Source organism: Galeopterus variegatus, unplaced genomic scaffold, assembly GCF_000696425.1.
Source record: "Galeopterus variegatus unplaced genomic scaffold, G_variegatus-3.0.2 Scaffold695, whole genome shotgun sequence".
In the NCBI taxonomy this organism is placed as follows: Eukaryota; Metazoa; Chordata; class Mammalia; order Dermoptera; family Cynocephalidae; genus Galeopterus; species Galeopterus variegatus.
In genome coordinates, this window is record NW_007726806.1 from 240506 (window position 1) to 265446 (window position 24941).

A 24941-nucleotide genomic window follows, 5' to 3' on the forward strand; every position below is an offset into this window, starting at 1 on the left:
AAAAAAAAAAAAAAGGAAAAAAAAAAAAAAAAAAAAAAAAAGGTGCTCCCTTGCCTAACCTCTGCTGACATGGATGCTGGGGACACGTGTGGCAGGATCGCACAGGTGTGCCTGTGCACACCACCCACCTGGCTGATGCCCCAGCACATTGGGATCCCGTCTATCATTGCCACAGCATAACCGCACATGACCTCAGAAATAGAGGGGCGTGGCAGAGCCAACGGCCCTCCTGTGTGGCCTCAGCCTCTCGCCTTCCAGTCCACAACCAGCGAATGCCAGAGGGGCTGCTGCCTGGCAGAGCAGCCAGAAACCCCATGGGCAGTGTCAGGGTGAGAAATGTGAGCCCCCTGCAGGGCCCCCTCACGTCCTTGCACCTGCTGGCCGCCCCAGACCCCTGGCCAAGGCAGGCAGCACTTCCACGGTAACGAGGTCGTCCCGGCACCCTCTCCCTCCTGCTTCAAGGGTAACGAGACTCTCAAATCTGGGCTCTGAGACCCCTGACCACCCACCTTCACCTGGGCCCCTTGGCCTCTGGTAGCAGCCCCAGCCTGGGAACGTCTTACTCAGTCCTCTCGTCGGCATCTTTTCCCCTGCAACTTTCTGCTCATGACAAAGGCACTTGGAATTTCTTCCATGGCCCAGCCTGACAGCTTCCACCAGAGCAAGGCTCTCAGCAATTAGGTGCCGGTGATGATAACACTCATCTCCCCACCCTCCTCTGCCCAGGAACCAGGGTCGAGAGCGGGGATCCAAGCAGAAGCCCTTTGGAAATGTCAGTTCAGCTCGACACATACTGCAGGGTGAGGCAGTTAATTTCACAGTGTCTGCACAAGGCCTGGGCAGACGGGCCCTCGCCATTAACATGCTATCATTACGGACACAGACACCGGGAGGCATAGTTTGCACCTGCCACACTGGAAGTGCCCAGGACCTGGTGTCAAGTTGGAGGCCACCCGGCAGAAGTAAGCCACTCATGCACAGCCCAGGAGGGCCATGTCGAGTCCAAGGCCAGAAGGACCCCAGGGCCCCAAGAGACAGCCGTAATGGAAAAGCCATCATGAGCACAACCCCAAACACAAAGCCCTGTCACAGCCCTCGGGCCATGCCTCAGGGGACAATTCCAGCATGCTGCCCATGGTCTGCACAGGGCAAGCAGGAGAACAACCAGGTCACAGAGAAGGCTTCCCTCGAGCTCCTGGCAGCTCCCTGATGTTGCAGCTCCACACCCCCCTGCAAGCCCCTCAGTTGCTGAGGCACTGTTTCTGAGCAGGCCAGGGCAGCTTCTCCGCTCCTCCAACTGCAGAGCAGAACAGCACAGAGAAGTACAGGCTTATTTGATGAGCCTCGGAAAAGCCACGTCAACTTGATCTACTGAAATCTCCAAGTACTCAGGTGCCATCTATGTATAGCATGTAAATTATATCTCAATAAAGCCATTCAAACAGACGTCCCAGCACTGAGGACACTGGGACTGATGAGCCGCAGTCCCTGCCCGAGCCACTGGGCTCAGTGCTGCAGACTCACTCGGCTCTTCAGTGCATATTTTGGGCTGTGGAGTTCAAGGACCCACCAGGTCGATATGGGCCCAACAGGAGGAACCAGAAATCCTAAACAGACCAGGTCACAGACCTCTCCTCTGGAAAAGGCACCAGGCCCAGGGGTTTTACTGAGAGTCCTACCCTACGGGGAGAGCACCCACTCATACACATGGTTGCCAAGCAGGGGAAAAGATCAGATGTTAATGAAACTCATTTAATGAATCCCACATATTTTTTGAATGGATAAATGATTGGGAAGCCAAAGGACAAGGACACACATGAAAATGACAGGCCTGTCTCACATAGATGTAAAAGTTCTAAATAAAATATCAGTGAATCAGATGCAGTAGAGTATTGCAAGACCAAGAAGAGTTTATCCCCACGGTTGCAAAGACAGTCCAACCAACATGAACCTACATAAAATTCCAAACCATTCAGTATAAAAATTCTCAGCCAAGTAAGACTAGGAAGGACCACCCCACTGTCTTAGTGGCAACACAGGAGAGCAAACAAGACAAGCAGCCACCACCACAGACACCCAACGCTACTGCACTAAAGACACTAGCCAAGGGAATATGTCAAGAAAAACAAAACCATTGGAAGGGAAGAGATATACTTTTTAAAAAACTATTATAATCTACTTAGGAAATCTAAGAGAACAAACTGGTTAATTACAGAACTGAACAAAGTTCAGCAAGGTGGCAGAATAGAAAACACAATACATGAAAAGGTTTGCTCTACATCAGAAAGAACATTCACAAGCTATAAACCCACTAAGGTAAACCCTATTCCTTGTCTGGGGTCTAGAAGCAGGAATTCCTCACCACAAACAAGGTCAAACATGAACCTGGTAGTGCGCTTGCTGCTGCTGAGACAGACTGTGTTCCTGGAAAGCCCACGCATGTTTGTGCGAGGCTAATGCTGCTGGGTAAATCACTGCTCATGCCCCCAGCAACAGAGGCGCAGGGACCAGGGCAGGAAGAGGGCAGCATCAAAATGTATGGTGAGGTTATTACGTCATCATGAGCAGGGTGACTGTATCATACAGCTAAAATGTGAAAGGAGCACAACTAACAGTCACACCAGGAGGACAGGGGTAAAGTAGGACAGATGTCACCCTACAGATAAGTATGGCAAGATAAAAGATGTTAGGAAAAACACCTGGGCAGACAAGGGAACAGATCCAAAGTCCAGGACAAATGGACAGCCCTGGAACTGCCAAGACAACTGGGGTCCCCAAGTCCCAGCTAAGGAAAAGGAAGAGTTGTCACCAACCCACAGTTGGCCAAGAAGGGAGACCACAGAGGACCTGGCCTCGGGCAGGAAAGGGAGACCCTTTCCCAGACACTTAGGAGAGAAAGAGGAGACCCTGGGCAGGTACAGGCCGCATGGGGATGGCTCCCATGCACCCCAACTTGACCAATGCTGCAAAGCAGGAGCACAGCCCCTCCCCAAGAGAGCACCTTGAACCAGCTGACACAGAGCAGATACCTGCCCTAGTGCTGTCAGCAAAATCCCATCTTCACTCCCCAGGCAGCCTTCCTCATTTGTCCCTGGCACCGGGACCCCTTTATGTGACAGATACCAACACTTGCTCAGGAGATAGGATCTGCCAGGGACCAGTGTTGCTTGTTCCCGGGAAAGGACTTCACTGAACTGCTGCAGCTTTATCTTTAATGGATCATTTTATGGGACAATAGACGATGGAATTTGGTATCTTATTCGAGCAGTGCAGTGTCAACGATTTAAAATAATGATATTTTTACTGAAACGCGCATGCGAGATCAATGGAGTCCTAGGAGTGTCATCTCACAGAGAATAGGGAGCTGTGGATGGGAATGTCTGCCCACGGGGGGGTGTCAAACAGGCCAGTGCTGTGGGCAGGAGGAGATGCAGAGGTCTCTTGGAGAGCCGGGTGTCCCCAACACCTCCCCTCAGGCACCTGGGATGGGTTAGCATCCTGAGGAGCCAGTGCTGACTCCACACACTACTGGCCACTTCAGTTAAGGAACACACTTCACAAGGCAGTGGTGTTGTGCCTGCAATTAAATGCCGAATTGGAGGCATTCGATCCCTGGCCCCGGTTTATTTTGGGCCCGTGAATTATTTTTATTATATGACAAGACCAAAAATGCAAAGTCACGTGCATGCTTGTTATGGATGGGGTTTCTCCTGCTGCCTTGCCGGAAAGCTGCAGGGGTGCCCTTTACAGGTGACGGTTTGAAAGGCAGGCACCTGCCAACACAGCATCTGTGGTTGGGGCTGGAAAAGAGCCTTCTGCTGCCAGGCTGGAAGAGACTGATTGCCAGGATATGGTGCTGATGAGAACTCAGTGTGGTGTACACAGCAACCTCTGATTTCCCCTCGCTCAACTGGCCTTAATCTGTGCTCATAGAACAACCAGGAGGCAGTCTCCTGTTGCACCTGGACCCCACAGCCCATATGCTGGCTGCTCTCACCACCAAACTCCCCTTCTGGCATCACTTGTACCCAGGCCGGGGACTCTTCCCCACACCAATTTATTTCTGTTAAAACATACAGGACAGGGCCGGCCTGTGGCTCACTCGGGAGAGTGCGGTGCTGATAACACCAAGGTCACGGGTTCAGATCCTATATAGGGATGGCTGGTTGCTCACTGGCTGAGCGTGGTGCTGACAACACCAAGCCAAGGGTTAAGATCCCCTTACTGGTCATCTTTAAAAAAAAAAAAAAAAAAAAAAAACATACAGGACAGTTCAGACAGGAAAGAATAAGGAGAGGTCTACTGAGAATACAAGAGCGCCCGAAGGGACAGGAGCTGCTGGCTAGACAGAGAAAGATCATGGTTCCCTTTTGTCCACAGTGGTGAGAAATTAATACACGCAGACTCAGCCACCCAGACACACCCCAGCATGAGCCCAGAATTAAGGGGGCCCCAGCATGGGAGCCAGGAGGTGCTGGTGCAAGAGCCAACTTATGGGACCTGAAGGAGAAGCTGAGGCGAGGGACAAAAGGAAAGGTCGAGGAGCTGCTCTGGCAGTGCCAAGCTCTGCAGAAGGCCAGGATGGGCACAGGGGCGTCATGCCCATGGCATGAGTGAGCCATGCGGAAGTGTCCCCAGGAGGCAGCATCGGGCATGAGGTGCTGGAGGCCATCCAGGTCTCTCTATGGGCTGAGAGCAGTCCAGACATCTCCACCCTGGGAGGCTCTGGGTCTATTAACATGATTTCTGATGTCTCTTCACGTGTTCACATTTATGTCTATCACCTATGCCCACAAACATGCAACACCTCTTGATCCTTGTCTGGACACACGTTGATGGCTGAGGTCCTGGTCTGGAACAATTGGCCATGGGGCTCTCCCTGGCCCCTGAGATGGCCCTGGGGGTCCTTAACTTGCCCTCTTGGTTATGGGACTAGCTTTGGAGAGCATGTGGGTCAAACTGTCTTCACAAACAGGCCCCGTGACACCAGGGGTTACGCACTCCTGTTTGTACAACCACCTCAGCTACAAGACAAAGGCCGCAGGACACTGCAGGTCACTCCCTGGTCCCAGGGACCCAGGCTGGGCTCTGGCACTTGGGAGGATTAAGCTCACGCATGGGTTAAGTCCACTCAGCTCACAATCAGGTCGGAGAAGTCAGACAGACCAAACCCTCAGCTGGGAGCCGCTAAATGAGAGCCATTAGCATGGCTGTCATCCGCCCCGTCCTGCGCCCGCCCTGTTCCATCAGAAGGCAGCGAGAGCTCCCCGTCCCCTGCTGCTGGGCGAATGTGAAGGGAGCGAGCACACTCATGGCCCGGTTTTTAGGCAAAGATAACGAAGACTCCCTCTGCTCACAGATTTGCAGCCATCTCCCTTCTGGGGAGCTGAAACCTGCCGGCAGCAACCTCGATAATACGAGAGAAATTTGCCATGGAAACCAGACCATGCAAACAGAACCCACACCTCTGATGTCGACAGTGACAGGCGGGTGGAGAAACGACTCCAGTCAGGGCCAGCCTCATCTTTTGTGGCAGGAGGGGTCCCTCAGGCAGCCTGCAGACCCCCACAGCTTGAATAAACTCCTAAAGCAAACACTGCCTGGTGGGATTATCTGAAGATGGGAATTGATGCCCTGTGGTGACATTTCAAACAGAACTAACAGTTCCTTAAAGCTGTGGGCAGGGAAAAGATTCCGGCCCCTCGGCTGGTGCCAGGACATGGGCTTGTTTGGCTCTTGCCTCCCTAAAGCAGAAATCCTGCGGCCTCACAAGCAATGCCAGCCAGTGCAGCGTGTTACCGTTCCAGCCCTAAAGCGCCCACTTTGAACAAAAGCCTCCAAAATGAAAGGCCATCTGCTCCTGCCAGACCAAGCCAGCAGGGCTATGCAGCAGGCCTGCCGTTCCTGCAGCCACGGATGGCAGATGGACAGAAGATAATTGCGACCACGTGGGGCAGGCGCTGACCAGACAGCACAGGGCTCAACAAAGCACCCTGCCCCTGCAGGGTCCAGAGCGGGACCCTGCCCCAGAGGCTGCCCTGCCCCAGGCTAACCCATCCTCCTGGCCTGATGAATCTTCCTGGAATTTGGCCTCTTGGAGTCAGTCCCCAGCTCAGCAACTTTCCAGTCTCCCTGCTCCTAACCTGGCTGGTCCTCCCTCCACACGGCTCCACAAGGGCTGCCCTGCTCCTCCTCCTCCACAGCCCCTCAGTTTCCCTGCCTTCATCTTGCAGGGCTCCCAGCCTGGCACTGCTCTGGGGGGTGATGTGGGGGATCTAGTTGCCCAACCACACCAAAAGCTCCTTCCAGATGGCCTCTCTTCCTGGCATAGCTCATGATGGAAACAGAGCAGGCACTCCATCAGGGCACTCCATCAGGATTTCGAGGTTGCACTCCTACAACCTTGAAACCATCCTGGCTCAGCCTCTATAGGGCACACAGCATGCATGCAGCTTCAGAGATAAGCTACGGCTCACCTCTCTTTCCCTTCTCTGCCTGGACACACAGTGGGACTACATTTCCCAGCCTCCCTTGCTATTCGGTGTGGCCATGTGGCCGAATGCTGGTCAATGAGGACTGGGTAGAAGGACTGCCATCCATGCCCAGCTCATCCAAACCTCCTCCCCCACCTGGACACCGAGGCCCAGGGTGACCTTGGAAGCCACATGTTGAAGGTGGCAGATCCTCTGTCGGCCTGGACCTCGTATCCCTGTATCATCTCCTCCATCTCCCAGAGGACACTGCCAGCTTCAATTTCAGCTAAGCAGGGCTTAAGGGTCCTTCCTTTCTCTCTCACCTTCACCAACTGGGATGCACCCTGTCCCCCAGGCTCAGCAAGTGCCCTGGCCACATGTTCCCAGAACTGGCAGCCCCTCATGATTCCACAGGACAGTGCTTTGAGGGCAGGATGGGGCGGTGGTTAGGAATGCAGCTCAGGCTGGCAGCAGAGGTCCCACAGCCCCACGCTTCCAAGCTCTGCAGCCCCAAGCTGAGGTATCCCCAATCTGTGCCTCATCTATAAATGAGGACATGGGGCCATGAGCAAGAGTCCAAGGGTCACTCCAAGCAAAGCTGATGCACAAGAAACATTATAAATGTGGCCACTATTACAATTACTTATAGCAAGGCTCATGATCAAAATGGATCTCTTGCACAAACAGCAGGAGAAAAGATAACAGGTTGCTTGCAGCAGCTCCACACTGGAAACCGCCAGAATGTCTGCCTGCAGTAGGATGAATACATGGTCTCAGATCCAGTCACACAATGAGAGATTTCAAAGCCATGAAAATGAGTAGACTCTCACCATGTATTTTAGTCTGTTTTGTGTTGCTATAATGGAATACCTAAGACTAGGTAATTTATAAAGGAAAGAGGTTTATTTGGCTTACGATTCTGGGACAGCTGCATCTGGCACGGGCCTCAGGCTGTTTCTACTCATGGTGGAGAAGTGGCAGCAGCCAGCAGGTACAAGCAGATCACATGGCAAGAGGAAGCAAGAGAGAGAGAGAGGAGGTGCCAGGGTCCTATAAACAACAAGCTCTCGTGGGAACTAATTGAGCGACTGCTATGAAGGGTTTTACAGATGTAATTAAGGTCCAGAATCAGTAGTCCTGAAGGAAGGGAGGTTATCCTGGGTGGACCTGACCTAATTTGTGAGCCCTTAAAAGGGACCCACCCTTCCTAAAGTCAGTGATACAAAGTGTGAGGGAGACCCCCCCCACCCGCTGGTCTGAGGCTAGGGGGGGCCATGTGGCAAGGCCTGCTAGTGGTCTCCATACGGCGCCAGCAGCCCCTACTGACAGCCCACAAGGAGGCAGGGTTCAGTCCTCCTGTCACAAGGAACTGAATTCCGCCAACAACCCTAATGAGCCTAGAAGCGATAGTTCCACAAGCTCCCAGGGAAGAGCCCAACCAGCCACACCTTGATTTCCGCCTCTGAGACTCTGAGCTGAGGACCCAGCTGACCTTGAGGATAGGAGAAAAAGATGTGAATACTCTTAGACAGAAGCATGTGGACATTCACACCCACCCAGTTTTCATGTTGGGAACGAGGCTGCTATGTTCGTTATTCTCTTTCTTTTTCTGAAAATTGAAGTATTTCACTTAAAAAAATTAAAAAAGAGCACATTTCACTTCAAAGAGCAGAGTATGAAAAAGGGGGAAAAGTTACTTTACAGTGGAGATACCTGATGAGCACAGCGCGGCCCGGCGGTCAAGTTCAACATCAGCAGGCATGAGTTGCATTGACGGTCTGCACCCTCGACCCTTGACAGGAGGTGACGAGAGGAGCACCTCACCCCTGCCCACCTTCCTCCCAAACCCACCACCCCAGTCTAGATTAGGGGACACACAACAAAACACCTGACCAGTCGTCCTCAAACCCACCAAGGGCATCAAAAACGAGGAGTGTCTGAGAAACTGTCACAGCCCAGAGGAGCCCAGATGTGACGTTTAAACGTCCTGTGGGATCCTGGTGGGCCCTGGGGCACAAAAGGGACACTAGAGGGAAAATGAGGACATGTGAATAAAGTGTGGGCTCTAGTGAATAATAACGTATCCATACTGGCCCATTAATTATAATAAATATGAACAAAAGATGTTAACAATGCGGGAAACCAGATACAGGAACTCTCTGTACTATCCTCTCAGTTCTTCAGTAAATCTAAAACAGGTCAGATAAAGTCTATTTCAAAATAGAGAAAGAGGGCCGGCCCGGTGGTGCACTGCTACAGTGCGCCGCTTGAGAGCGCGGCGGCGCTCCTGCCGAGGGTTTGGATCCCACATACAGCCCGGCCGCTCACTGGCTGAGCGGGGTGCGGGTGCAATGCCGAGGGTTGCGAGCCCGTTGCCGGTCCCGGTCCGGTACGGGTGCGACACTGAGGGTTGCAATCCTTTACTGGTCACGAAAAAAGACAAAAAGGGAAAAAAAAAAAAAAAAAGGAAAAAAAAAAACAACAAAAAAAACGGGGGGTAAAAAACCCCTTCCCGGCCATTTTTAAAAAAAAAAAAAAAAAGGAAAAAAAAAAACAACAAAAAAAACGGGGGGTAAAAAACCCCTTCCCGGCCATTTTTAAAAAAAAAAAAAAAAAGGAAAAAAAAAAACAACAAAAAAAACGGGGGGTAAAAAACCCCTTCCCGGCCATTTTTAAAAAAAAAAAAAAAAAGGAAAAAAAAAAACAACAAAAAAAACGGGGGGTAAAAAACCCCTTCCCGGCCATTTTTAAAAAAAAAAAAAAAAAGGAAAAAAAAAAACAACAAAAAAAACGGGGGGTAAAAAACCCCTTCCCGGCCATTTTTAAAAAAAAAAAAAAAAAGGAAAAAAAAAAACAACAAAAAAAACGGGGGGTAAAAAACCCCTTCCCGGCCATTTTTAAAAAAAAAAAAAAAAAGGAAAAAAAAAAACAACAAAAAAAACGGGGGGTAAAAAACCCCTTCCCGGCCATTTTTAAAAAAAAAAAAAAAAAAGAAGAAGAAGAAGAAGACCCCCCACCGCCACCACCACCTCAGTGCTGTTGCTCTGGAGGGCACACGGTGGGATTTTTGCTTAGTGCAAAACACAATGTTAAAATCACTCTGTAGTCTCTGAACAAACTCCAGCTGTGTCTGTCCCTGCCAGCTCTTGGAGAGACAAGAGGAGCCAGCCCACAGGGACAGAGGGAGGCCCTGGGTAGATGCCCCTAAATGTATGGTGTTTTGGAGTCACTGTGCTGCAAAGGTGTCTTCTCTGGTCCCAGGGATGTCCTTGTGAGACACACCGTAAGCCTGTGTCTTCCCTGGGGCAGGTTCAGTCCATTACAGCACAGCACGGGTGTGGCCAGCAAGAAGCTCATCAGACTAACAGTATGACCTGTGATTCAAAACTACGCTGCGCACAGGCGCTGGTGCTTGGAAACAGCCCAGAGTCACCCACCATGGTCATTAAGGATGCAGTCCCATTCCCTCCGTTTGATGACACTTGATGCCCCAATTTGAGACTTAAAAGTCTCTCCAGCATCAGGAGTTAATTTTTTGAATGACAAAACCAGCTTTCAGCTTTAGATTTACTACTCAATCTTGACAAGCAGAAGGCCTGCGCCAGTGTCATCATGGACAACAGAGTGGCTGTGACAAGAGCAAGGCTGAGGGCTGATAAGGAGGGCTGGGGAGGGGACCTGGGCCAGGGATAAGAGATGTCCCTTCACAAGCTCCTGTGTGCCCAGACCCTCCTGGCCATGGCCTTGAACCACTACCCACGCACGGTGTCAGCATGGCCACGCCAAGCTGCAGAGCACGCGGCTGCGGGGCCCAGCTACAGCCAAGCTCCTGGCCAGGGTGCTTAGCCACTATGTGGGTAAGCCAGCGCTCAGTCACCTCGTGGAGTGCCAGGTGTTGTGTCTTCTGGGCACAGTCCCGGGGGCCAGACTCACTCACAGACTGCCTGCGCGACCGGAGACCCCTTCCTTTTTCTAAGACACACACATGCACACAGGTCTGCAAGATTCTGGGATGCAGGACTTTCAGTTTTCGAGCTGGGAAAGTTGAGCTGATCACCCTAATGCACACATGTGTACTTTCCAAGAAGCCAGAGGGCACGTGGTCAGGCATAGGGGGAATAAGAACACCCAGCCCTGATGATGTCAAAAGAAAAGAATCTGGACGGGTGCTCAAGGAGGAGCTCCCTCCTGCCCACAGCTGCACTCGTCACACAGTGAAGCCAGGCGTCCGGTGAGCCCAGCAATATGGCAGCAGATGTGGGACCCAGAACCAACTGACTAGGACGAGGGGCCCCTCCGGGGTCCTGATCACTGCTCTTGAAGAAGCCACCTGCCTACGCACTGGGCTCAGTGAGCCTCACTCGGCTGTTTGCAACCGTCTTCTCACAGAAGGAGGTTCCTTCTGCAGACACAGGATAACCCCTGCCCCACCCACTCCCACCATCAAAAAGCTCCCAGATAACTCAGAGAGCAGGCAACATGGAAGGCCCGGGGCCATTGTAAGCAGATTTCAGTGCTCTAGAGAGAAGCCCAAGCCCCTAGCAGGCAGGATGGGTCTTGCCACCTACTTACTATTTTTCAATGAACAGGTCCCCACGGCTCCCTGCCCAATGGTAATCTGCTCCCCGTAGCAGCTCTCTGTTCTGAAACAATCTTTTGCTTGTTGAATTTCTGTCACTTCAGCTCAGCATTTGTGTCTAGGAGGAGGCGCTCTGGCTGGTTTCCCTAGCGTGTTAACGAGGTACAAATTGAGCTGCCTTCCATCATCCGATGGGTCTTCTCCGTCTGACCTCCCTAGGTGCAGCTGCATGCTGAGCTGCCAAGCGCCAAGTCGGGGTTTGGCCTGGGGTGATCGAGGAGACAAGGGAGCACACCAGCCTCGCTCCCACATCTTGTACCGGTGACAGGGCGCAGTGCTGGGAAGCTCAGTTATTTAAACCAATCTGTGAAGCTGTCAGGCTCAGACCAATCTTCATTCCGAATCAACACCAAGCTCTGAGCTTCCTCCAGAGGCGTGAATCCCCTCAGAGCCCCTCTCTGCCATCACTGTCACCAGGGACCTCTGTAGCCCAGATGGAGCAAGGCGGCTGAGAGGGGTTACCCAAGTTGCCAGAGGAGGGGCCATGCCTTAGGGTCAGGGAATGGGGACCCCTGGGCCCACTGCTGGTGGGACCACCAGGGCGCCAGGCTCTCAGAGGCCACGAAGTCCCACATGGCCAGCGCAGATGCAGACCAGGCCTCCCCTGGGCGCCAGTGCTCTCAGCACAAGCCTTTGGGCTGTGGCCCAGGGAGAGAGGCTCACCGTCACCCACCAGACTTCCCAGTCCCTCTCAGAGACCCTGGCGGGGCCCAGCAACACCCCCTGCAGCCAGGCTGGGGGAGCTGCCTCTGCAGGGCCAAGGAGGGAGGGAGGGAGGGAGGGAGGGAGAGAAGGAGCCATCTGCCCCCAGGGGCTAGGGCCGCCTGATTAATCAACGCTATAGGAGATAAAGCTGGTAAGTGGGTGGGATACTGCCTCAGGTGGGCCTGCAGGGAGGTCCTTAGAGGATGGGCGGGGTGGGGGGGTGGGGGGGGAGAGCGGCAAGAGCGCAAGGGTCCAACAGCTTCCGCGCCCCAAGACAAGCCTTGCTTTGCCTCCCTAGGACACAAACCCTTCAATCCCAGGCCCAGCCTCTCACCCAACCTGCAACCACATGGCAGGTAACACCAAGTTAGCCAGCTTCTGTACATACAGCACACCTCCCTCCTTGTACCCAAGGCTGGGGAGCACATGCCCTCGAGTGCAAGAGCACACACGTGCATGCACACATATGCACATGCATGCACGAGCATGCATACACTCATGCACATGCACCTCCAAAGACATCAATGCAGGGAGAGACAGCTGTGCCTGCTGAGAGTCAAGTTTCCTTGGCAGCAAGGAGAAAAGCCGCCCAATCTCTCTTCTGTGAAACTCCCCTGAGTGATAATGCCAAAGAGAAAAACTCGAGGTGCAGCTGAATCAAAAGGGAAAATTCTCAGCGCCAGCACCGTACTTGCAGTTTCTTAAAGGTCAGGGAAGGCTCTTGGAGAGTTCTGATAATCCCCCTCCCACATCCCTCTACCACCAGAGCTCAGAAGGATCCAGCGTGCGGTGCCCCAGGATCACCCATGAGCGAGTGGGGCTCCACGCCCTTCACAGGAGCATGACCACTGAGACCCCATCCCTGCCACCAGACATCTGCACATGTGACCTAGAAGATCGCACCTGGGGGGAAAGAAGCCACAAGAAAACAGCCAAGGAGACAAGAATGCTGCCCTAACCAAATGAAGGATTTTAGGAGCGCTGCAGGGTTATAGGAAGGTCAAGGTCAGAGTCCAGACAAAGCTCCATGATGAACATTAGCTTCCTAGCAGAGGGCCCCACATGCCAACCCTGAAGGGTGTGTCCCCCACCCAAGCCCAGCTGCTCTTTGGGGGCTTCACCCAGGAGTGGGATGTCCCCCCTATTAAAAAGTGGAAACTGAAGGAAGTTTTGGGGACAGTGGGGGGTGCAACCCTCCCAAACTCACAGAGAGACTTCTTCAGCTAAATATGTTTTGGCCTTGTAGGCACTGGCTCAGGAGGATCTTCCTCTTGGAGTGTTTAAAATACAGAAAACCTGTGCTGGACCCATGTGGTCACATACCACCAGCTCTCAAGGCGTCCTCAGCAACCCTTGAACAGCCTCAGTGCCAGATATGCGTCCTTGGCAGCCCCTGGAGGCTAGCCACCCCCTCATGAGGCTTCCTGGCTTCTGTTCTTGCTGGTGGTCCACAGCCCCCTGTGGCCCACCCACCACCCCAGCCAGTGCCCCTCTCACAGGCTGTTGTCCCCAAGCCTGCCTGATGGGTTGGGGGGGACGAAGGGACACACCAGCAAGTGGGTGCCCAGGACTGCACAGCAGGGCACCTTTCCCTGGAGACAGCAGCCACTCTGTTGTCTTCTTTGGGGTGCACAACACACCTGAACAAACCACAAATGCCTTGGGACCAACGACTTTCACCAGGGTGGGCCAAGATCAGGGACTCCAATCCCAAGTTGGAACTCTCTTCCATGTGGACACATGGTGCAGTACCTCATGCTGGGGACACTGTACTCAGCAGTGTGTGTGTGGACGACTCTGTTGAAGGCTGTGCGTGTCACACGAGTGTCTCATGCTTCCCAATGACATGCTGCTGGCTGGACTCAGGCAGCTAACAAGGTTTAGAACCCACAAGGGGCTGTGCCACCCCGCGAGTGGGTAAGGGGGGGTCAGGAGGCGGAGCAGCCCTCAGACAGGCCATGGGGGGTGTCATCTATGGCTAAACCGCCCCCTCCCCCCACCCAGGCTCCTGGAGGGTTTTGCTCTGGGGCAGGTGTCACAACCTGGGACCCAGGCACTACCTACAAGAAGAGGCCCTGCAATCAGGGGTGGGGGGCGTGGCTTAGCCCGTGACCACGCCCCCCTTCTGCCAGCCTCCTGGCCCGGCCAACCCACTGGACCGCAGGCGGGCAGGCAGGTCGGGGCGAGTCGCCAGCGCTGGGGCTATTTTAAATCCCCATCTCAAATGGGATTGGGAAGCACTCAAACGCTTCGGATATTCTTAGCCTGGCTGCCTGAGAGCACCACATAATGCTGGCCTTTTGAAGCACATTCTTGTCTTTTATCGACACCAGGCTGTTCACGTCACTTCGACACACAAATCACACTACCAAAGTAGCAACAGACCCAGAAAGGCTTAATAAAACGCTGTAAACCTGAGTACGTCGACACTTAAAAAGAAACGCCACCAAAATGCTCCGAAACAGTTGCAATTAAGCTACTGTAGACGCCAGAGGAGCGGCACAATTGGGCAGACAGACGCCTCAGCTGGTGGCACTCCTCCGGGAGCCCGTGCCCCACACCAGGACGGGGAAGGGCGGGCAGCGGGGGCAACCTCCCGGGGTCTGAGTGGCTTTCTGCACCCCCAGCCCTCTGTGGCAGGCCCTGCTGGGGTCTGGGACATGGGTCACCAAGGACCCTGCCCTCAGAGGGCCCAAGGTCTGGTGGAGAGAAACTGACGGCCAACAGCAGACCACGACCAACTACGCGGTCACCTGGTCCACACTGCCCTGAAGGACGGGCTTGCGGTGCCGTGAGCTTATGTGGGGCCCCAAACCAGTCCCGGGGAGAGAGCAGGAGGGTCCTGCGTGCTGACCAGGCTGAGCTGGCTGTCGGGACAGCAGGGAGCGTGGGAGGGTGAAGGAGCAGAGAGCGCCCCCTGCAGCTTGACCCTACACAGGGGCACCTCGGGAAGCCCCCCTTCCCCTGTACCAGCCTCAGTCAGCGTGGGGGTCCCACCCCTGCAATCCCACCCCTTCAGAACCAGAAACCAGGAACAAGATAACGGTGTCTTCTAGAGCTTTCCAGCCCTTAAGAAACCGCCACCCTCTCAACGCTGGCCCTGCCCGCTATTTCCGACATCGGGTGGTGGGAAGCGTCCAACTGGGGGTGGCGGCTGGACACGCTGCAACATGCCGGGTCACCAGGACCACCTGGAGCAAACAGCAGGCGCACTGAGCGCAGAGGCCGCATCCTGGAAAAAAACAAGCTGGAGACGGTCCCCGCCTCTGACAGCCCGCAGCCACCCACTCTCGGGCGCCCTCCACACCCCACAACACAGCTCCAGACGCGGCCCCGCCAGCCCCCCTTCCAGACTCGCACCGCGCTCCGCGTGGCGGCAGAGGGACTCTGAAGGCACGAACTGGGTCCCGTTGTCCTGGCGCCACCTCCCGGGGAGGACAGCTTCACCGCTCGGCAGGGCCTCAAGCTCGACCTGCACGCAGCCAACACACGTCGGGCTCATTCCATTCTTGCTTTTTCTTATGTGTGTGTGTGTGTTTTTTTTTTTTTTTTTTTAAGGTGGGTTTTTCTTCCCTTAAGACCCCCGACCAGGACAAGGGCGTCCGGCACGGGCTGAGCGGAGCGGAGCAATCCCGCCACCAGCGCGGTCTCTGCGCCTGCTGTGCCCGCCCCACGTGCAGAGCCCTCTGCGAAAGGGCGGGGGCGCCACCTAGCGGCCCGCGGGGCACAGCTGCGCAGAGCCGCTGGCTCCACAGCCGGTCGCACGTACGCATGGTGACACACACGCGCCTGCACTCACATACGCATACACATGCCCACTCCCACACACGAGAGCACGTGGCCACCGTCGGCGGGTCTGCACGGGAGCCTGCTGCTGTCTGCGCACCTGCACTGCAGCTGCCACCTGCCCCGCGGGGAGCTGCCTCTGCTGGGAGGCCACAGACTAAGCCGGCACTGCCCAGGGGAGGGGGCAGAGCCACCTCTTCCCACATAAGGGAGATTAGGGGGCCACAGGGCTGCAGCCACCACGCCCTGCCCTCCATCCACAGGTGCCCAGCCCACCTTGCCATCAAGAGGGGAGGGGAAGCAGGCTTGTGCAGGAGGTGTGGGTGGCACAGGCTGGGTGGCCAGAAGCGTTGGAGGAGTGGCTGCATGGTCACCCACTGGGGACCCAGCAGGGCCCTTGCTGCACACCACGTGGTGCTGCCTCATCAGATAATGCCTCTGCCGGCTCAGACTGCTCATGAAACACAGTCACCAGGCCCCATCAGTATCCAGATTTTTTCTTAAAAGCAAACACCTTCCAACCTAGAAGTTACCCTGATCAAGGGCTGATGCAAAGCTGCAGACCACCACCAAAAGGAGACAAGTGGATCAAAAACAAGACCCCCAGAACTGCGATATGATCCCAACAAATACACAAAGCCTCACAACTGAAAGACCAGAAAGCCTGTGGCCAGTAGAATGTCAGCCCCAAAGAGGGCCATGTTCTAATCTTGCATCCTATGACTGTGTCGCTTCACATGGCAGAGGTACTCTGCAAATGGATGAAGTTAAGGATCTTGAGATGGGAGATGATCTTGGATTATCCGGGGACTCAGTGTCCTCACGGGTCCTCACAAGAGGGAGGCAGGAAGGTCAGAGACTGGAAGACACTGCGCTGCTGGCTTTGCACACAGAGGAAGGGGCCACATGCTGAGGGCTGCAGGCACCTCTAGAAGCTGGGAAAGGAGGACACGGATCCTCCCCTGGAACCTCCAGGAGGGACCAGCCCTGCCCACTTCTTGAGCTTAGCCCAACAGACTGACTTGACTTCTCACCTCCAGAACTGTAAGAATAAATTCGTGCAGTTTTCAGCCACTAGGCTAATGATTTGTTACAGCAGCCACAGTGAACCCATAAAAGCCCCTGCCATGACCCCAAAGCCCCCCTCTCCTCCCTGCCTGAGAGGCACCCACTGCAGGATAGCAGGGGAGGTAAGGAGACAGTGGTCACACAACAGGCAGTGGGAGCAGGGAGGCCCAGGCCTCTTCTCGCCTCCCTCCGGCAAGGGCTCCATGACGTCCTACCCCAGCATCTGGAAGGGGCTGACCTGTCAGCCTCAGCTAGCCCTCCAAATGTGAACTAACCTGCCTGCATGCAAGCCAGGAAAAACGAAGCTTCTAGTTCACCTTTATCCTTCTCAACCTTCAAGCCAGAATCTCAAGGTTGAAGGATGCCTTGAAAGTTCTAGATATTCCAGCAAGCAGCTCAGACAGCTGACCTGCAGGCCAGCTCCATTCTGTAAAGACAGGCACCAGGACACCGTAGGGGGTTCACGGTGGGTGGGATGGAGATTGCTGAGAGGGACCTGGAGCTCCTGTTTTTGTTACCCAAGGAGCTGGGTGTCCCTGTCCCTGGGGCACCAGGCATGACTCTGTACCCACAGCACCCGGACCCGCCTGCTGCCTCACCCCACACCACCTCCAGGCTGGGCATGGGGAGGGGAAACCCTGGCTGCGGGCATGGGGCCCTGGGCTCTGCAGCTGCTCCCTCGGGTCATCCCAAGGGCACAACTGGAAGGGAGGTGGGAGGAGCCCCAAGTCCTAAACATTTTTGTTGTTTGAGTCTAAAGAAAGAAGACAATGAGGTAGAGAGTGGGAAACAGAACACTTGGTCCCTATGAGGGGTATTCCAAGCTGCTCTTTCTAGAACATCTGAGGAAAAGGTCACATGGACAGCCTGACAGCTTCCAAGTTTAGAAGAACCGTGTATTCCTGCAAAACACAGGTAGGCCAGGGGCCAGAGACTCTGGGGTGACCCAAAAGAGGAGGAACTGGACAATTTAGAATGGAAGGGCCACTCTTTGTAAACGTGGAATGCCACCCAATAGTCACTGAGGATGTGGCTGGGGTTGGAGAGACTCCAGGAGGCTGCGGACCCCTGTTTGGGGGGAGGGCCGAACCGCAGAGACCCCAACACCAAACTGGCTGCTTCTCAGCCTTCCTCACTTGAGACCCCTAACGTCAAAGTGCTGAGATGTTTCCCTGAAGTCCAGAGGGGCGAAGAAGAGCCCAGGCCCCTGGAACAGACACTTCATATCTCTGCAGATTCTGCATGGCCCCACCAAGGCAGCGGAGAGGAGAGCGCCCTGAGCACACAGCCTGGGGAGACCGGGAGCCTCGAGGGGGTAGATGCCCTGGGGAGCAACTGTGGACCTTGGTCTCAAATCCCACGCCCACTCCAACTTCGGGATGCTTGCAGGGGGTGGGACACGGGGTAAGCCTCCCTCCTTCCATGAGTCCACCCCAGCTGCTGTGAGCATCAAGGCAGTGGGTGAGGCACTGCGCAAGCCCACGGCATCCTTTCTTCACCTGGAATGTACACCACTGGACACCTCCCCCCATGCCTGGGGGCAAAGGCTCAGCTACTGGGGAGTCAGCTCTCAGCTGGGGACACTACCCCACACCAAGATAAGGGGTGGGTCTGCCCGGACCCCAGGCTGCGCTTCAGCACTGCACCCCCACTGCTGTACATGCAAGGAGAGCTGCGCTCTGGAGAAGTCTCCTTCCCCGCCACCGCCCTGAGCTGTGATGATGACTGTGCCACAGAACCTTCTAAGACAGCTGGGGAGAGGCAAGGAAATGCAAAGCCCCAGCTCAGAAACCACTGCTAGAAACCAAGAAGAACAATGGTCCCCCCACACAGAAGGCAGCTCCCGGCCATCCTGCCAGGAGGGGCCAGACGGAAGGGGGCACTTCAAACAGCACCGCTCTCTCTGCCCAAGAGTTGGAAGAAGGGACCGAGCGACACTGCCTGCAGGGCCCATCACCCTAGAGGAGGGGCACAGCCACCTCAGCCCAGCACCTGCAAACCAGTGGGTGCACCTTCTAGGCCTAGGGTGGCAGTAGGGGGGATGCTACTCAGCACACCCTGGAATCTGGAGGCCAAGAGCAAGGCGAGGGGAAGCTCAGGGCTCTCTGTACACCAGAGGGCCCCACCACAACAGGTGCCGCCTGGCAAGGACCATGGGCAGATGCTGCTGCATGGGACTACAGGGAGGCCTGGCACCAGTCCCGGTTCAATGGGAGGAACCTGGGTACAAACCAGAAGCTCCAGGGCTCTGGAAGCTTCGGTCCTGGGGAAGCACGTCTCCCCATCCCCAAACCTGTCAGGTCAAGCAGGGCTGCCCCTAAGGCTCTCAGGCTGTCAGAGCCCCCAGACTTTGCCCACCTCACCCAGCCGTAGCCCTGGAGCAGCCGTCTGATGTCCCCTCCCACGCAGCCAGGCTGGGCTGCTGGCCAGACACTCACCACGACTTGGGCTCCCCAAAGTGCAGGTAGTTGATGCTGTACAGGTCCATGTCCTCCGTGTGCCAGGCAAAGGTGGTCTTCCACATGCCGAAGTACAAGTAGGGGGTGTTGACGCCCTCAATGATGGTGCCGCACTCCCGCTCCACCATGTCCAGGATGGTCCTGAGGTTGCCAATGTTCCACTGCGCCACGTCCTGTGGGGGCAGCAGAGCAGGCAATCAGGTGGCTGGTTGGCCAGGGCACCCACGGGAGGAACAGAAGGGCCCAGTCTCATCCCTTTGAGTCCTGGGGTGCAACCTAATCCTCCGCAGAAGCCCAGGGAGTCCATGACCTGTCAGTCACCCAAACTCCCACCGACATCAGACCCCCACCCGCCCCTAGTGTCTGAGGCCCACCAGGGGCTGCTCACACCCAGCTTGGCCTCACAGGAATATGAGGGGCCAGGCAGGCGGGCAGAACTCTGCCTGGATTCCACATGGAACTGTGTGCTAACCATGTGGGGGGGCTTGCCGAAGTCTGCAGTTTGGCTGTGAATAATTGAAGTGCCTCTAAGTAAATGATGTGAAGGAGGAAAACAATCTCTGAGTAGGGATAACCAGAAACAGTGTCTCAGCCAAGGCTCAATGACAGCCCTTCCGGCACCTTCCGGCAGAGCAGACGGAGACAGTTCTCACAATCAGGCAAACGAGGACAGAGTCCCCACCCACCAGACGCCTCTGTTCTTAATGCCACAAGCAAATAAACCTCATCTTGTCATAAGAGCTCATGAAGTACATGTTAATCAACTTCTCAGTCCCTGGAGAAGCCTCAAATCCTGTTCAGATGCTGAACACAAGCCCAAACATGCCCGTGAACTTGAGCATTCCTTCACATGCCAAATCCAGCCTGTGTCAGCCACTCCTGCTCCAGCATTACAGGCCCTAGGACTCAGCAGGACCAGAGGTTACCCTTTGTAAGGCGAGCCCTGGCAGGAGCCCAAAACAGATAGGGGTGGGGAACAATTAGACCCCTCATTACAAAGATAAAAAGCCCCAGGTTGGGGCAGGGGCACCAGAAACGGGTCACCTCTCCACCTAACGCTGGGTCAGATCTGCCTTGCTGTCCACATGACACAGTCACCATGTGGCAGACCATGACATAAGCTAGAAGTGGGGGACCCTGGGGTCTAGTCTGAGCCAGGCACTAATTCCTCCTGTTGCCAGGGCAGGTTGTTTCTCTGCTCTGGGCCTAGGTTTTCCCATCTGTGGAAGGAGAGTGCTGCACTAGGTCAGACATGGCAAACATATGGCACCCAAGCCCCAAATCTTCCTCTGGAACCTGTGGCAGGCACAGCTCACTGATCCCAGCAATGGCCGTCAGAGCTGGTGCATGTCCTGAGGCTATCACTACGGACTGACTGGAGCCTACACGTGGGAAGAAACCCAGAGGTTCTCACCAGACCAGTCTCTAATTTTTAAATTTTTATTTCAACAGAATAAGGCAGGATCCTTAAGAGAATGAGAAGATAAGCCACGAACTAAAAGAATATATTTGCAAAAGACACATCTGGTAAGGAACTGTTCTCCCAAGTACACAAAGAACTCTCAAAATTCAATAATACGAAAGCAAACAACCTGAGTAAATAATGGGCAAGGGACCTGAACAGACGCCTCACCAGAGAAAACATACAGATAGCAAACGAGCATATGAAAAGATGCTCAACACCCTCTGTCATCAGGGAAGTGCAAATTAGAACAGTGAGATACCATAACACACCTATCAGAATGGCCAAAATCCAGAACACCGACACCACCACACGCCGGCGAGGATGTGGGGCAACAGGAACTCTCGCTCACTGCTGGTGGGAACACGAACTGTACAGACCCATTAGAGGAGAGTTGGGTGGTTTCTTACAAAACTAACTATTCTTGTATATGATCCAGCGATTGCACTCCTTGGTATTTACCCAAAGGAGCTGAAAACATGTCCACACAGAAACCTGCACGTGGATGTTTCTAGCAGCTTTATTCATAATGGCCCAACTTGGAAGAGACCAGGATGTCCTCCAGTGGGTGACTGGATAAACACACCGTGGCACATCCAGACAATGGAAGGTTATTCCACGCCAGAAAGAGGTAAGCTCTCAAGCCAGGAAAGGACATGGAGGAAACTTGAATGCATGTCACTAAGTGAAAGAAGCCAGTCTAAAAAGGCTGCATACTGTACGATTCCATCATGACATTCTGGAAAAGGCAAAACTATTGAGATAGTACAAGCATCAGTGGTTGCCAGGGGCTTGGAGGAGGGAAGGAGGGATAAACAGGTGGAGCACGGAGGATGTTTAGGGCAGTGACACTGCTCAGTATGACATGGTAATGGTGGACGTGTGTCATTATACATCTGTCAGAACCCACAGAATATATACCCAGAGTGAACTCTAATGTAGACTGGACCCTGGGTGGTGGTGATGTGTCAGTGGAGGGTCACTGATTGCAGTGAATGCCCACTCTGTGGGGGCCACTGTGCATGTGTGTGGAGCAGGGGACACGTGTACTTTCTGCTCAATTTTGCTGTCAACCTGTTCTAAAAAAAATAATGTCTGTTTTTAAAAATACACAAAAAATAAGTAATAATGTAGGATCCCATCTAGAGCAAAGACCATTCGGTGGGAGAAAGAGCAGTCTTTTCAACAAATGGTGTGGGGACGATTGGAAGTACACATGCGGAAGCGTCACTGTGGACCCCTTCCTCATACTGCACACAAAAACTAACTCAAAACGGATCGCAGACCTAGAGCTAAAACCATAAAACTCATAGAAGAAAACACAGGAGTAAATCTCATAACTTTGGAATTGGAAATGGATTCTTAAATATGACACCAAAAGCACAAGCAATAAAAGAAAAAAATAGAGATATTGGACACTATCAAATTAAAAAGTTTTGGGCTTTAAAAGACACCATCAGATAAATAAATAAATAAATAAATAAATAAATAAATAAATAAATAAATAAATAAAGATAAAGGACACCATCAAGAAAGTGAAAAGACAACCCAATGAAGGGAGAATGGGAGAAAATATTTGTAAACCATATTTCAGATAAGGGACTTGCATCCTGAATGTATGAAAAAGTCTTAACTGATCATTAATAAAAAGACAAATAACCTAATTTAAATATGGTCAAAGGATCTAAAGAGACATTTCTCCAAAGAAGAAATACAAACGGCCAACAAGCACATGAAAAGATGCTCAGCACCATTAGCCACCAGGGAAATGCAAATCACGAGACACCACTTCACACCCATGAAGATGCTGGAACTGAAAAGACGTAACAACAAGCACTGGCGAGGACACGGAGAAACTGGAACCTCACACACCACTGATGGGAACATACATCAGCACAGCAGCGTGGGGAAAACTTCAGTCTGGCAGCTCCTCTGAAAGTTAAACAGTTACCACAGGAAGCAGACTGGAGGCTTCCCATGCTGCCCTTGCCCTGCCCAGGCAGCATCACAGGCCGGGCTACAGAGGCCTCAGGAAATCGTTCCTGTCTTGTTCCCAGAAATCAGATGGGGCTCCAAGGTTTCTAGAAAGCTAGCAGCTTCCTGTCAGAGTCACCCGGGAAGACCTCCTTGTGGGTTATGGGTAGAGGCCTGGCTTCAGAGAGCACACTGGGGCTCGTGGGCACAAGGATGCCAGAGCTGCAGTTGTGGGGGGCCTGGAACTGGATGGAGTTGGGAGGCCCAGCCCCGCTCCTGGACTGCTGGGAGGGCCGCTCTGGGCCCCAGCTGCCTGATAGGAAGACCTCCTTGTGGGTTATGGGTAGAGCCCTGGCTTCAGAGAGCACACTGGGGCTCGTGGGCACAAGGATGCCAGAGCTGCAGTTGTGGGGGGCCTGGAACTGGATGGAGCTGGGAGGCCCAGCCCCGCTCCTGGACTGCTGGGAGGGCCGCTCTGGGCCCCAGCTGCCTGATGTGGGAAATGGGGGGCTTGGGAGGCTGGGCCCCTCTGACTGGGCTGGGAGGCCATCAAGCAAGCAGAGAAGGTGAAGGGTAGCAAGGGCAACCGCCCAGGTGGCAGGCCCCATTGTTTCTCAGGAAGCTCTGGGAGAACATAGACTCCAGCCCCCAATCAACCTGCCGCTAGAACTTCTGCTGCTGGTTCACGGGTGAGCTAGATCGTGGTGCCGAATAGACACTTCTTCACCCAAAGGCCCCTGATGAAAACCAGGGAGACCTGCTCATGCCCTGCAAGAGGTGCAAGGCACGGGATGGGCAAGCCCCTGATGGAGCTGGGTGTGCACTGGGGCAGGAGGAACCAAGATGGCCCGACGGTTTCAATGACTGAATTTTCTCTATGCCACTGTCCTCTGCTCTGTGGTCCCCCCTCTCCAAACATGTACAGTAGCTCTCGAGTTAAGCATCTATGTGTCCAGGCTGCAGCATGTGCAGACAGGGGACCTGTCCGCACAGCGCCCAAGGGTGTGCAGCTCTGGTCTCAGCAGTTAGAAACTCACCAGGAAGAGGCCTGGCCATGAAGCCTCTGTGACTTTGCCATCCACTGAGGGGTCAGGGGCAAGTGGATAGTTCAGGGTCCCAAGGATGCTATCACCGGAAGGCTGCTACACACCCCCTGTGCCCCATTCTATGGAGGGGGAAACTGAAGCCCAAGAAGGCGGCAGCAGGGCCAGGAGTAACTCCACTCTCCAGATTCCCAAATGGAGGGCATCTCCCTTGGGTTCTCCGGGGTGAGCTCCCCTCAAGCCTGAACCACATCTTTCACATGACAAACTACTAGTCTGAGGAGCACACCACCCACAGCACAGACAGTGACCTCTAGTCACAAGGCTGCTTGGGCTTGGCAAGGCAGGGGCAGCACACAATGTTGGCTGAGGACTCGCAGTGGCCACATCTTCCTAACACTTTTTGGGAAAAACCGGCCACTTGGGCTTCTCTTCTGGGCCTCCAGCAGGGTCCCCACCCTTCTCAGCAGGGGTCTGTACTCCCACCCACTCAGCCCCAGCCAAGACCAGGACTCGGGCAGTGCCCACCTGGTCTCACAGACGAGGGAGCTCCCCAGGTGATGACCTTCTGAATGAAGACATGGCGGGGTGGAGTGGGCCCTGCTTTAGCCCAAGGTCCCCATACAGAGCACACCCAAGAGGATTAGGCTTAGTACCTCTGCAGCAAACCACAGCAGATCCATGCCATGGTGGACCCGGTTATCCACGAGCCCATAAATGTTAATAAGCCACCCCCTAAAACAATTCGGGTCCCACTCAAACCTCCGTCCACTCACAACAGCACCTCCTCAGGGCCTCAGAGTCATGGTTGGTCTGGACCCAGCATATGCCCTGCACCCTCAGACAGGCCAGGTCAGGGCCAGGCCCTGCGGCAAGAAGTCCAGGGCCCTTCCTCACCCTGTGTCCCCAAGGGCCTTCCAGCCCAAGACAGGGACTAGACTTGGGTTGAATCCTGCAGGAATCCTGGCCAGCTGAGAACTCGGAGCTACAGGTTTTCAGGAATATGGAGTGACGAGACTTGAAAGGAAAAGTCCTTGAATAACCAAGAATGAGGAGGCCCCTGGGAAAGCAGTGGAGCCCGGGATGTGATATCTAGCACTGTGTGTGGCAGGGCTGCTGTGGCCAGCTGCAGGTGCCCGCTGCTGGAGAAGGGTCGGCAGGGGTCTAGAGTTTGGTAGGAATGACCCTGCAAATCGGAAGAATCCAATGACTAGAGCCTGAATGAAAAGCACAGTAAGCTTTCTGCACGATTTCAACTTTTGTTTGTCAAGATAAAGTCCCATTCACAGCCCATCCCCTCCCCCATCTACCAGGAACCATGGTCCCTCCCTA

At 54.2% G+C, this 24941-nt stretch overlaps 1 protein-coding gene across 1 annotated transcript in view; it reads right to left on the bottom strand.

Moving 5' to 3' along the window:
* The window catches only part of KDM4B (lysine (K)-specific demethylase 4B), a 129850-nt gene that overhangs the window by 83402 nt on the left and 21507 nt on the right, over window positions 1-24941 (bottom strand). Inside the window, exon 5 of the mRNA XM_008571520.1 lies at window positions 19110-19303. Within this exon, the coding sequence (XP_008569742.1) occupies window positions 19110-19303 (194 nt within the window). The remainder of the gene's footprint in view (window positions 1-19109; window positions 19304-24941) is intronic.